The 13,271-nt window shown below is 37.3% G+C and overlaps 1 protein-coding gene across 1 annotated transcript in view; it reads right to left on the bottom strand.

The window, feature by feature from the left end:
• LOC141760374 (uncharacterized) overlaps nucleotides 1–13,271 on the bottom strand; it is a 115,235-nt gene that overhangs the window by 40,283 nt on the left and 61,681 nt on the right. Inside the window, exons 12-13 of the mRNA XM_074623098.1 lie at nucleotides 9,629–9,886; nucleotides 7,751–8,035 (exon numbers count right to left, since the gene is read on the bottom strand). Of these exons, the coding sequence (XP_074479199.1) occupies nucleotides 7,751–8,035; nucleotides 9,629–9,886 (543 nt within the window). The remainder of the gene's footprint in view (nucleotides 1–7,750; nucleotides 8,036–9,628; nucleotides 9,887–13,271) is intronic.

Below are 13,271 nucleotides of genomic sequence, written 5' to 3'. Positions count from 1 at the left end.
TCCAGATTAGATAAACGCGGCATGTCGATGCCTGGAGCAGACACCAAATGATCACTTTAGAAGGGCACAGCACCCAGCAGGCCCCATGTACACAGGTGCTGCCGATCAGATGCCTGATCGGCAGCACCTGGAGCTCAAAACAAGAGTCAATTCCAACAGGAGAATACACTGTTTACCATTGGCAGAGCATTTTGGAACATTTTTCTTGGGCGCTACCCACATAATCAGCTGTGCTGCTCATCCCACAAATGCATGATCCTTACAAGTTGGATATCATTATGAAGGTAAATAAACAAGCTTTCCAACGATGTAAAATACAATGCCAATTAGCATTGTAACAACAGAGAAATAATCAACCAAACACAAGTTTCTGAACTTTTTTTTCCCAGTTTTATATATTTATTATTGAAAATCAATTAACAACACAAAACAATGACAAATATTGTCCAGAAACCCTCACAGGTACTGCATTTAGCATAACAAATATGCTCAAATCATAACATGGCAAACTGCAGCCCAACAGGCAACAACAGCTGTCAGTGTGTCAGTGTGATGACTTGTTTCTGAAATAAGGTCCCATTGGGTCCACCTGAAGGGGAGGGACTCTGCCTCTTTATAATAATGTAGGGAAATGAAAATGCCCACTGTGCTCTGTGCCTGGAATCCCCTCTCGATTATCCACCCCATGATGCATGTGTCAGCCTCACATGTAAAAGTTTTCATGATGAGATACCGCTAGGTTTGTATGCATTTGGGTCTGAGATTTCTGCCTTCACCCCAATACAATAGAAGTTCAATTGCTTTTTAGTTAAAGGAATCCAATAGCATGTCCAGAGCAAATGTCTCCAGTGAACAGTTCTGATTGGATGTTGTTTTTACCAAAGAAATAGTCTCTGAACATCAATACCAGGTCCACCTAAGGCTTTTGCCAAGCCTTATAGTGTCAGACGGATACTTTGGAATGTGCTTATCCAGTTAGGCTGTCCAGTCAAACAAACTATTAAAAACACAACTGACATCTTACTGCTGAAATAAAAGTTTATTGATGCATAAAATGCTCAAAAAGATTTTAAAAACACAAAAAATATACAATCTGTTCAGATAAAAATAAAATACATATAATAGCTATCAATACATTTTGGAAAACAGAGAAGAACAAGTAATATACGTTTTTTGATAGCAGATTATTACATGTATTAAAGTAAACACTGATGTTCTGGATCTTTCTCATGCAACACAGAAAACGATGCCGACTTTAAAGCTGCACAGCTGGTTACTAAAGCTCAAATTCCTACAACAACTTAAAAAAAGAATAACAAAATGATGCATATCATTATTAATAATACTGCAGAGCATAAATACTAAATGAGAATATGCTTCAGTAGTCTTGTGCTTGTGCTGAGAGTAATTAAATCCACATGATGTGATTATTTTATATAATTTACTAACACATTTAACTGTACAACATACTGAGCATGACTAATATTTGGATAGCTGGGGTGCACGCAAGACTTTCATGAAATGCTCTCAACCATTTGTCGATGCGGCTCTCTTTACAGACCTGGAAGAGAATCAGAAAAAACAAAAGACGTGTCGTTATTCATGATGCAAGGATGCTTTCTGACATGTAATTCTGACTCAGACCCATTTAATGATCTGGAGAATAAATTATTAAAGTGTGAACATCATATGGCAGCATTATTACCAAGAGCTGGTCCTGGTTTGATTTCAGAATAAAGCGTTTCATCAGTTGCTTCAGGAGTTGATTTTCCTAAGAATAGAGAGATGTTCAGTTTAATTTAACAGTATACACATAATATGTAATAATTATTGATGATAATGTTTTACAGAATTTACTAATGCATGTAAACTGTTCCTAAGCCGTGCATACATACACAATATTAAATAAATATGCATTGCTAACAATAAGCTGAATAAGAAATGTGAATTAAAAAAACAATTATAAACATCTATGATTGAAAAAAAGTATTGAACACATTACATACTGTAAATTGTCCAAGGCCAACCTGTTGAGCAATAACAAATGCAGGTGAACACAGACTTTACTTACTTTTGTTTTTCTTGGCTTTCCCTTTACTCTGGCAGTTGACTTGGGCATACATCAGATTGTCTGAAACAAAAGACAGATCTCATGATTTGTTTGCTCAGCAGACATATTCTGTGCTATACAGCTGGATGGAAATTTAGGATGCCTGTGTGTTTTTCACGACTGTACAGCAGCGTCAGACATATTTTGTGCAATATTATTGTGCAATACAAACAAACAAAACTTATTGTGCAACCATAAAGAAGGCACAATTTGGTGGCAAAAAATGCACAACACATATCAAAAGAGATGTGGATATATTAGAATCAAATGACACACAAACACTCACATGCTGTATGTGAAAAACAAAAACTTAGAAATACACACAAGAGCAAAAGGCCCTAGATACTGTATGTGTAAGATTTGACAGTTTAAAACTCTGGTGACCCCTAGTGGTTGTACGCAGTAGCCACCCGAGGTGACTGATGTACCTGCAGTTCCTGTCCTCACATCAGCGTAAACAACGCTCTCCTCTGGTTCATGCTGCTTCCCTGTTAAATGATCAGATGAATTAATAAAATTAAAAAAAATTCACTTCAGGCCAAAACATCTCTATTCTCTATTTATTGCATGTATTGGGAGTACTCACGCTTCTTTCCAATCTTTTTAAGTTCAATAAAAGAATAGGTGACATCCTGGGAATCAGCTGCATCTGAAATAGGCATGTTATTTAGTTACAGGATATTATATAAATCACTCGTTATCGATCCCATCAAATCGAGCAGTTGTTGCATTTCTAACTGCCGCTGCAAAAACGATTTCTAGGTCAGTGAGCTACAGCTACAGACAGACAGACAGATAGACAGACGTGTTCATTGCTTATATGGATTAGGGAATAAAAGACTTCTTATATATGTTCCGGCCAGACCCTGGCCTTGGGACCCTAAATCGATGGCCAGACGGAAGCACCTGGAACTCTAGAGTGTAATGGTTGTGAGGAATTTGCAGCTCTAAGTTCAGCCTTCCTGTGTACACCACTGTCAAATACAGTATATTGCAATGTTGTTTTCTGTGACTTGCTAATCACCCTTCCTGAAATATTAACAATCTTGGAGAGCTTGTTTATGTTTTGATTTAAATTTCTAGTATGACTTGATTTGAGTATGGAATGGATTACATGGTACTGACTATACAAGGCTGTTTGATATTAATTCAAGTAAATGTCAAAATGTCAAGTTAATTATCATATTTGTTACGTTTTGTTATCTAAAAACAAGAATAGCACAAATCTTAATTTAAGTAATTTGATCTTGTTTTGAGACATCTGGTACTTATTTTAAAAACGTAAATTGTTTTGCCTCACAGCAAGAGGGTCGCAGGTTCAAACCCGGCTTGGGGCCCTTCTGGGTGGAGTTTGCATGTTCTCCCCGTGTTAGCGTGGGTTTTCTCCGGGTGCTCCGGTTTCCCCCCACAGTCCAAAGACATGCAGGTTATTTGTTGACTCTAAATTGCCCGTAGGTGTGAATGTGAGTGTGAATGGTTGTCTGTCTCTATGTGTCAGCCTGTGATAGTCTGGCGACCTGTCCAGGGTGTACGGTGCCTTCACCCAATGTCAGCTGGGATCGGCTCCAGCACCCCCGGGACCCTGAATAGTATAAGCGGTTACAGTTAATGGATGGATGGTTATATGTATAAATCAAGCTTGTGCTTACCATCGAGAGGAGAGGAATATTCATTGGGTTGAGCCTCATTCTGGTTGACCACGTGACTTGTGGCGGAGCCCCGATCGGTGCTCTCAGACCGGATCGGCCTACAAAGTGTAGCAAATACATTCAAAAAAGGAACATGGAATGTTTTTGCTCCTATGTTCAAAATGAGACGAGCGTTGTACCAACCTGATGAAGCATGAATCTGTGAAAAAAGACATTTGTTGTTACATGGTTTTGTATTGTAAGTTGTTATACTGCCATTCAATTTCATGAGATCAGAATACATCTGTGTATTTGAATAATTAAAGCACAAAACATCTAATAATAGAAGAAATAGGTCTCACCTTTGGACGGTCTGTAGCGATACAAAAGGAGCAGAAGAAGAAGAAGAAGTATGATTCCACACACCAGCCCAATAATCAACGGGACAGGAGATGACGAGCCTTCAAGCCTGGACCCTGCTATAATAAATAATAACTGTTAATAAACTTATAAAGCACTTTTCTTTGACTGAATTTACAGAGTGATTTAATAAAGATAATAAATATTACAGTAAAGACAAAAATTCATAAATATAAAAACACATACACATAAATACAAAAGCATACATTTACAGGTCCAGAGGTATAAACAACACACATGCATGTACATGCACAACAAAAATCCCTGTTTCAGTGACATAGTTATTGTGATACACAACATAACACTTGCAGTACAATATATACATACACAGGATGGACTACAATGTTAGTATTAGCCATTCATAATAACTGGTGACTATCACAACCACTGATGCAGCTCAAAAGGAAAAAAAATGTTTACTGAATCCAACAGGTGAAACAGTCTGAAACTAAAGCTACTTCAAATTCAAGCATTTGACAATATTTCCTTCTCAGACAGAACCACGTTTTGCATAAATGAAAAAGCAGCATTTGTTTTAGTTTTACTCACCTTTAACTGACATCCAACTCTGTGGTGACTCTTCTTGTGAGTATTGACACTTGTAGAAGCCTTCATCTGACTTCGACACTGCAGAGATATTTAGCTCCCATCTGGTGTCATTTTGGATGAGTTTGCCATTTCGATAGAAAAACACATTGGAAGCAAATTGTTGCCTTCTCAATTTGCAGCTCAGACTAACAGAATCTCCCTCAGTCACAGGATACACGGGGCTCGCCAGGATAATGTGTTGTTCTGTGAAACAGTCAAAGAATATGAGGCTTCAGTCAGAGATCAGCTGGTGCAGAACTCCAGACTGAGTGGATGTATAATGATGAGAAGAGATCACACTTTGAGTTTTTTGTTGTTGTTATTTTACAGAGTGATCAGTGATTGTGTACATAGAACTTATGTAACTTACTATACAAGTGAACTTTGACCAAATAAAACAATGCTGTTGAGCTTTATGAGTGGATGGTTAAAGAAAGCAAGACTTTCAAAGACAGGAGATTTTTGTCTGGCAGTAGTTTGTGTACAAACGTGCTGCTAAATGTTGATGACATTTACTAATGAACAAGACTAACATTTAGTTATCATAATATAGGTAAGATGAACCTACTTAGGCTAAATCTATAGAGTATAGAACAAAATATTTTGGTTAATGTTAGTCACTTACAATTACTTATAATACCATGTAGCAAAGTAATGTGCCAAACTCTTAAAATGTCCGTGAACCTTACTTTATAAAAGAAAAAGAAAATGCAATGAAACCATACCCTGTATAGTGATGTTGACTGCGTTGCTGAACTCTCCTGATCCAGACTCACACCAGTACACACTGGTATCCCTAGGCCAGATACTGCCTATGTTGCATGTGGATCCAGTCATTGTCCCCCAGTAGGAGCAGGAGTATAGGTAGCTCTGTTCAGTAAACCTCATCACTCTCCACTTAGTAGAGTTTCCTTTACAGTTCAGTGACACAGAGTCAGAGGTGAAGTGTTGTCCTCTGTCAGGACTCACTGTGAGAGACGCTGATGAATGAACATCTGAAAAACAACATGTAATAAGCAGTCAAACCAAGCACAGGGAACTTAAGATTAAAATTGCCACAATACAAATATTCCTTTGCTCTTATTGTTTTTGCTGAGGATTAGTGCAAACTAGGGCGGTCAATCAATTAAAATATTTAATCACGATTAATCACAATTAATCGCACATTTTTTATCTGTTCAAAATGTACCGTAAAGGGAGATTTGTCAAGTATTTAATACTCTTATCAACAAGGGAGTGGGAAAAAATGCTTGCTTTATGCAAATATATTTATATACTGTATGTATTATTAGAAATCAATTAACAACACAAAATGACAAATATTGTCCAGAAACCCTCGCAGGTACTGCATTTAGCATAAACAACTCAAGCCCAACAGGCAACAACAGCTGTCAGTGTGTCAGTGTGCTGACTCGACTAAGACGTGTCTCCAAACTGCATGTGATTATCATAAAGTGGGCATGTCTGTAAAGGGGAGACTCGTGGGTACCCATAGAACCCATTTTCAGTCACATATCAAGTCACAAGTTAAAGGTTATCTTATTATCTAGTTTATCTTTTTTATATAATTAGTATTTTATTGATTTTTTTACATGAACATTGTCACATTTTGTTCCAAAAAAATCAAACTCCTATATGCAAAATAATATTAATATAACAAATAATAATAAATAAATAAAAGACATAAATGAATACATTAAAAAAAATCTCCAGAGTTTATCTTAAATGATAGTGTCTTCTAACTATACACACCTGAATGTTGTATGAGTAAATCTATTAAGTATAACCAGCAAGTTTAAGCGAAAATCTCATATCTCTCTTTTTGGTGTTTTATGCTATCAGATTAATTAAAAAAGGGAAAAGTAAGAACAAAAGGAAACCAGGAAATTCCAAGTCCAATAAAATCACCCAGTAAGGTGGAAAGCAGAAAGTTTGGTTTTATGCTTGCGAGAGAGTAAAGATCAAACGATTATCACAGTTAATTGTCAATATAGGAATTTGTTTTCAAGATACTGTATGTTGGTCACGGACAAAAAAATTGATGAGCCAAGGTGATGACATAACATCTGCTTCTTGACTAAAGGACAGACGGAAACAGACCTACCTCCAGACCAGGCAAACTTATGTTCGCTGTTCAGAGTGTAAAACACTGGATCTCCTCTTCCAGCTCTGCACCTATATCCTGCTGTGTGTGTCTGTCCATGAACGATGTAGGAATCCTGTTCAGTCCCACTGATGCTGCCAGGTAGCAGCTCATAACTGTAAGAGTTGCCTGCTAGTTTAGGAACAGCCTTATACCAGTAGAACCTCCATCCTGCAGATGGATGTTTAACATTGCAGGTCAGAGTTACTGAGTCTCCAGGACTCAGCCATAATGGAGACACAGTGAGGACAGGCTGAGGTTTATCTGTTGGAAATGGATTTTTCAGAATGAAGACATGTAATGATAGTGAATCAAATGCATCCTGTTCAATCAGTACACACAAACATTAAAATATATATGAACCAAAACAACTCTTAAATGAATTGTATAATATTCACTTTGAAAGAATAGTGTTGTGACTCACTGTATGGTACTGTCAATGTGATGGCATCACTCCAATCTGTTGAAGACCGCTCTGCACTTTTCATTCTGCCCTTACAACTGTAGGTTCCACTGTGGGATGCAGAAACATTTCTAATACTGTGTTCTTTTTGATTTGATAGTTTGTCTGAGCTGGGTGTTGTTGTCCATTCGTACTCCCACTCAGTGTCTCCTCCGTTCTTGACCTCACATCTGAGAGTGATCGTCTCTCCTTTATATATTTCAGTCCAGATGGGGTGCAGAGTCACAACAGCCTCTTTTGCAACTGTTCATGTTCAAGAATTTCCAGAAAGGATACAAAAATTAAGACAAAACATTAAATCTACATCAAAACATAATGTCTTTAGCCTTTTATCCATCAATTATTATGAATACAAAAAAGTTTTTTAATTCTGTTTCAGAGACAAATGCTAAACTCACTATTTTCGGTGATATAGATTTGATCACTGTAGTCTGTGTAGTAAACCGGCTCTCCTCTCCCTCCTATGCACCAGTAGACTCCTCCCTGTGAGACACTGATTTGATCACCTTGTGTGGTCAGGGGTTTAGAGGATGTCTCTCCTCTGTACCAGAAGTATTTCCAACCAGATGATGATGATGATGATGATGATGATGGTGATGGGTTCACAGAGCAGGTCAGGGTCACACTGCCCCCTACAGGAATGTCTTTGTTGTCAGGACTCAGTACAGCATTTGGTTTATTTGCTGTTCAGTTTAGAACAGAGACATAAAAAGGTCATTAGTGTTCCTGTGAATGAACCTGATCAAAATACCTTGATGAAAAAGAATACACAATGAATTTCACCCATTCTTGGAGGTTGTCATAAAACTAACTGTCACATGGCCACAGAAAATACTCTTTTAATCACTGCGACCTAGTGTTATCATGGTACTAAAATTCTGACTTCTGTACGATACCCTGCCTAAATAGCTCGATACAGATACTGAGATACCACGTTAAAAATCTAAAACATCAGGGAAAGTAATGGAATAATAGATGACAGAACATGAAACTTAATTGTTATTTTTTTATTAATTAAAAATGTTAAAATGTAAAAATATATTCATTAAAAAAATGAAATGGTATGCAGCAATCTTAAATCCCCTGTATTTAAGTTTATGTGATTATGTGACTGATAGTTCATTTTATATTTGCATTTATTTTTGATAATGCACACATATTTACATTTCATTGGTATTCTTATTTCTATTTTTCTTTTAATTTATCTATGCTTATATAGAGTCACTCTCACCGGACTGCTTTTCCTCTGCGTCCATTCACGTTACTGAGACCCACGGTAAAATACTTTATCTCATGCTTTTTGGTGGATTATGTGTTTGCCGAATTACAGGAGATGTTTGGACAGATTCAGAAAATTTGGTGAATCTAATTTTATCGGTGCATTTTAATTGGTAATTATTGTGATGAAGAGCCAAATTGAACACTTTCACTGTTTTTTCCTTTTTTGGAAGACAACTGTATAATGCATACTATCTATTAATTCATAATCTGTACCCACTTATCCTTTGCAGGCTCACAGAAAGCTGGAGCCTATCCCAGCTCACATTGGGCGAGAGCAAGGGTACACCCGGGTCAGGTTGTTAGTCTATCACAGGGCTAATATATAACATAACATTCACACTAAAGCTTGATTTATGCTTGCCGCAGAGTCGCAAGTGACCGCAGGGGCCAAAGTGACGTCACACAATCAGACACGGCCCTTTGCAGGGGTTTTCGCCTGTCCGCACACATCCACATTTTTCTAACTACATGGATGCGGATGGGCAGAGAAAATGGAGAGCTTTGAGGAGCTTTGAGGAGCTGTTTGCCGCGAGGAGAAACTAGCCAATTAGGCGATTAATGAAAACTAACCTTACCAATGATTAACCTAACCTGCTAAACTGTACCATCGTTCCACCCTATAAGTTACTTTATATTCTTGATATTCAGTCCAGTACATTTCCCTGTGAATTATTATATTTCAGAAGCTGCAGTACTCTAATTACTGGCTCCTTTTCAGTAAAAAACTGAATTTATTAGTACGTGACCTGAAGAGAGCTACATAATTGTTGATGAAAGAAGTGTTTTCTGTTGCCTTATTTGGATAATATTTTCTTGATGGATTAAATATGGTCTAACTAATGCGAGACACTCAACTCAAGTGTTTTTATTTCATCACAGACTAAATACTTATACTCACATTCTGCACAATAACAAAGTCATTATAAACAGAGCATGTGAGTGACACATTCTTTGTTCAATAATACAGTAGTGTTACGTATGAATAAAAGACTTACCTGATACTGTCAATGTCTTGGCATCACTCCACTGTGTAAAGGTATAGCCCCTTCTACCCATGCAACGGTATTCTCCACTGTGGGACTCACTAATAATGTATTCCTCGTGTGTTGTAAGAGTGTTTGTTCTGGGTGTTCTCCATTCATACGTCCAGCCAGTGTTTCCACCTCCCTCAATATCACATCGGAGAGTGATCTTCTCACTGCTGTATATCTGAGGCCAGTTGGGGTGAAGGGTCACAGTGGCCGTGTTTGGAACTGTTCACATCAAAAATACCCAGTTAGGATAAAAACAGGATTCAAAATTAAACAGTGTTCTACAATCCTTGTTTATTTCTGCTGTAAATGATGTGAATGCATGCTGTTCTATTCTGCAGCAAAATAAACTCATCAGCTATAACACAACAATTATAATGATGCAAATTGTGTAAAAGAAACTGCTCAAAGGCCAGTTAAGTACCAAGCAGTTTAATAACAGTACTAGCAGCTGCTCAAGGATAAAAGAGTTTACAGAGGCTCACAACAGTCTCCAAAAATACTAGAAGCCTTCCACAGGATGCATTTAGTACAGAGACTAGACAGTTTGATCCCAACAATATGGAAGAACATTAAGTAAAGCCCTGTTCAGACCTGGTATTAACATGCGTCCTCAGTGATCGGATCACAAGTGAACAGCTCTAAGTACAGGTGTGAACGCACTCAAGACGCATTGAGGACGCATTGAGATCCGATCGTTTGTGCAACTTAAAATCTTGATAAAATAAAAAACATGTTGTGATTTGACATTAAAGCAAGTATGACTTTTTGTCATATTTGCTGCCACTATATCCTGTACATGAGACAGATAACCTGAAAAAAAATCAGGTTCCCTTTTAGGACTCCTTATGGCATTTCACTGCGCCTTAAGGCAAAACAACCAATCAGAGCCAAGGATTTGTCTCACACAGCTGTCAATCACTGCTCGCAAAGTCAAATCATCATCAAACGGTCAAACTAGGCAGCACTGATCAAATATGATTCAATATTCTGTTACTATAATGTCTATTTCTCCCCTCAAATGTTTTCAGAAACATATTTTAGAGTACTGTTTAGCTGTAAAATGAGAAAGTTTGTGACCCGGCCACCATGTTTAAAACAGTCAAGCTAAAATCAAGCACCGCCCACCGGTCGGAGCAAACTTTCTTATATTACAGCCACACAGTACACTAAAATATGTTTCTGAAAATATTTGAGGCAAGAAATAGGCATTACAGTAACAGAATCTTAATTCTTATTTGATCAACGCTGCCTAATTTCACAGTTTGGTCGCAGTTTGTGAGCTGCATTAGACGAATCCTCGGCTCTGATTGGTTGTTTTCACTCAGGCGCAGTGGGATCTTGGAAATGCCATAATGAGCACTAAAAGGAGGCAAAGGAAGCTGATTTGTTCACAGATTAACTGTGTCATGGATGTGCTACTGTCAAATATGACAAAAATATATTTTTAGCAGGGATATGTTGATTTGACATTATAGACTCGAACTTCACTCAACTTCAAATATATTTAAACAATCCAAAATAGGAACCACCCAACCTATTTCAAATCTAGAATAAAACAAGACAAAACCATTTCAACTACTGTAACAAAAATCAGCAGAATGGTGTTTAATGTCAAGTGATGTCTTAACGGATTCCAGATATTTAGAAATAAAACTGAACAGACTTAAGGAAGCCCCCAATTCCTCTATTGTGTCTATACAAATTGAAGAAGTCCAAATAGATGGCCCATTCTTGCCATGATGAAGGAACTTTTCTCAGTTAACATAATTTATTCATTCTTCTTTTTCTTCTAAACAACAATTCTTCCACGCCTCAAGAATTGTTTAAGAACATTAAAATTGTCGGTTGTTTTATTCAGCAGGAAATTAATAAACTCACCAAATTCCTGAATGATGACTGCATCACTTTCTGGTGTGAAGACATCTGGTTTCAATCTCCATCCTCTGCAGGTGTAATTGCCTCCCGCTGAGATGGTTCTGTCTGGTTCATTAACATTTTCAGTCTGAAGAGAAAGTTTGTCAGAAGAGTCTGAAGTACGTCTGAACCATTCATAATTTAAGTCAGTAGGGTCCTCCAAAGAGCAGGTCAGTTTCACATCGCCTCCCTCTGGTATGATTGTCTCATCTGCTTTCAGTGTGACCTGACGTCTACGTTCTGTTTAGTTTAGAAAAACAGTAAAACAAGGAAATTACTGTAATGGACATAGCATCAAAAATGTATTTACATGTTTACATAACACAAAGGAAACACTTTTGTTTCACATTATTATTATTATTGTTTAAATGAACCGATTTGTTTGCACTTGTATGTACATAATAGATCTCCAGACACTAGGGAATTCTACATGTACATGTCTGGAGCCCCTTGATTGGGGGCAGAGAAAGTTCGACAAACTGCAGCTTAAGAAAAAAACACAGACAGAACAAAAGCAAGTTAAGAGACATAGTTTGACAACACGTACACGGCTGCAAATACAGAAAACACAAGAAAATAGAGAAGAGTAGTACACAGCAACATAAGTTTAAATACAAAAGAAATTTCTAGGGGAGACACAAGTAGTCAATAAACGTCTGATGCTAGGTGTATCCAATATATCCAATAATGAAATCATGCAATCAGAATGTGAAATCTAGAATTAGCTTGCTTTCCAAAATTGTTGACAAATGGTTAAGGTATTCATTAGTCGTATGATTTCCCTGGAAACTTCCACTGTGTTGTGTACAATACAATACAATACAATACTTTATGTATTTGCAGCATTTTCTTAAGTGTCAGTGCATTGAGCTCTCTGGGCCCCTGGTGACAGAATCTGTTGAACTTGAAGACTTCTGTCTGTTTAGTGATTGGTTGGGTGAATGCAGAAAAAATATTCACTTGTTCAGAACTTGCTTACTTTATGTAGCATTTATTGTAAGATTAAACATTTTTTTTGCTAAATATAGACAGTGAACTACAACTTAAAGCTCAGGAAATACATCAAGTGGATGCTTTAGACGTCTTAGATTATTTTGTAACCTATTTTTGGGATTGTTGGTGTAACACTATAAATATTAATGTTTTTTATCACAATTTGACAGCTACTTACCTTTCACATTCAGTTGTCTTGATTCGGATTCTGCCCCCTCATCAAACTTACACTTGTACCAGCCCTTATGTGACACGGATACTGGATTAATAGCCATTTCTGCTGGCTGATGGTTTGGGTCCTTTTGAAGGGTTGATCTGCCTTTGAAAAATGTAGCTTTCGCCTCATTTCTTGTAGTAGCATGCTTACAGCGCAGAATCACCGAGTCTCCTTCAAACAAAGTGAATGCAGGACTTTCCAGGATTGCCTTAGCACCTATGTAACAGAGGTAGAGCATCAGTTTATTGATAAACTCAATCAAATGAACATACACTTCATCTGACATGTAAGTGATTTAGCAGTGTGATATGATATCATTGATGAATATAATATCTGTAAACTGTCATGAACATTCAAACACAAAACATTAAGTTGGATTTAGAAGAAGCTGTAGAAGTCACACTTAATATGTTTACTAAATAAGCACATGTACCCATGTCTTACAGCTCCATAGTCCCCCTCCCTGTTTGCTACATTACT

Source organism: Sebastes fasciatus, chromosome 22, assembly GCF_043250625.1.
Source record: "Sebastes fasciatus isolate fSebFas1 chromosome 22, fSebFas1.pri, whole genome shotgun sequence".
Classification (NCBI taxonomy): Eukaryota; Metazoa; Chordata; class Actinopteri; order Perciformes; family Sebastidae; genus Sebastes; species Sebastes fasciatus.
This window is presented reverse-complemented; position numbering and strand designations above follow the sequence as displayed.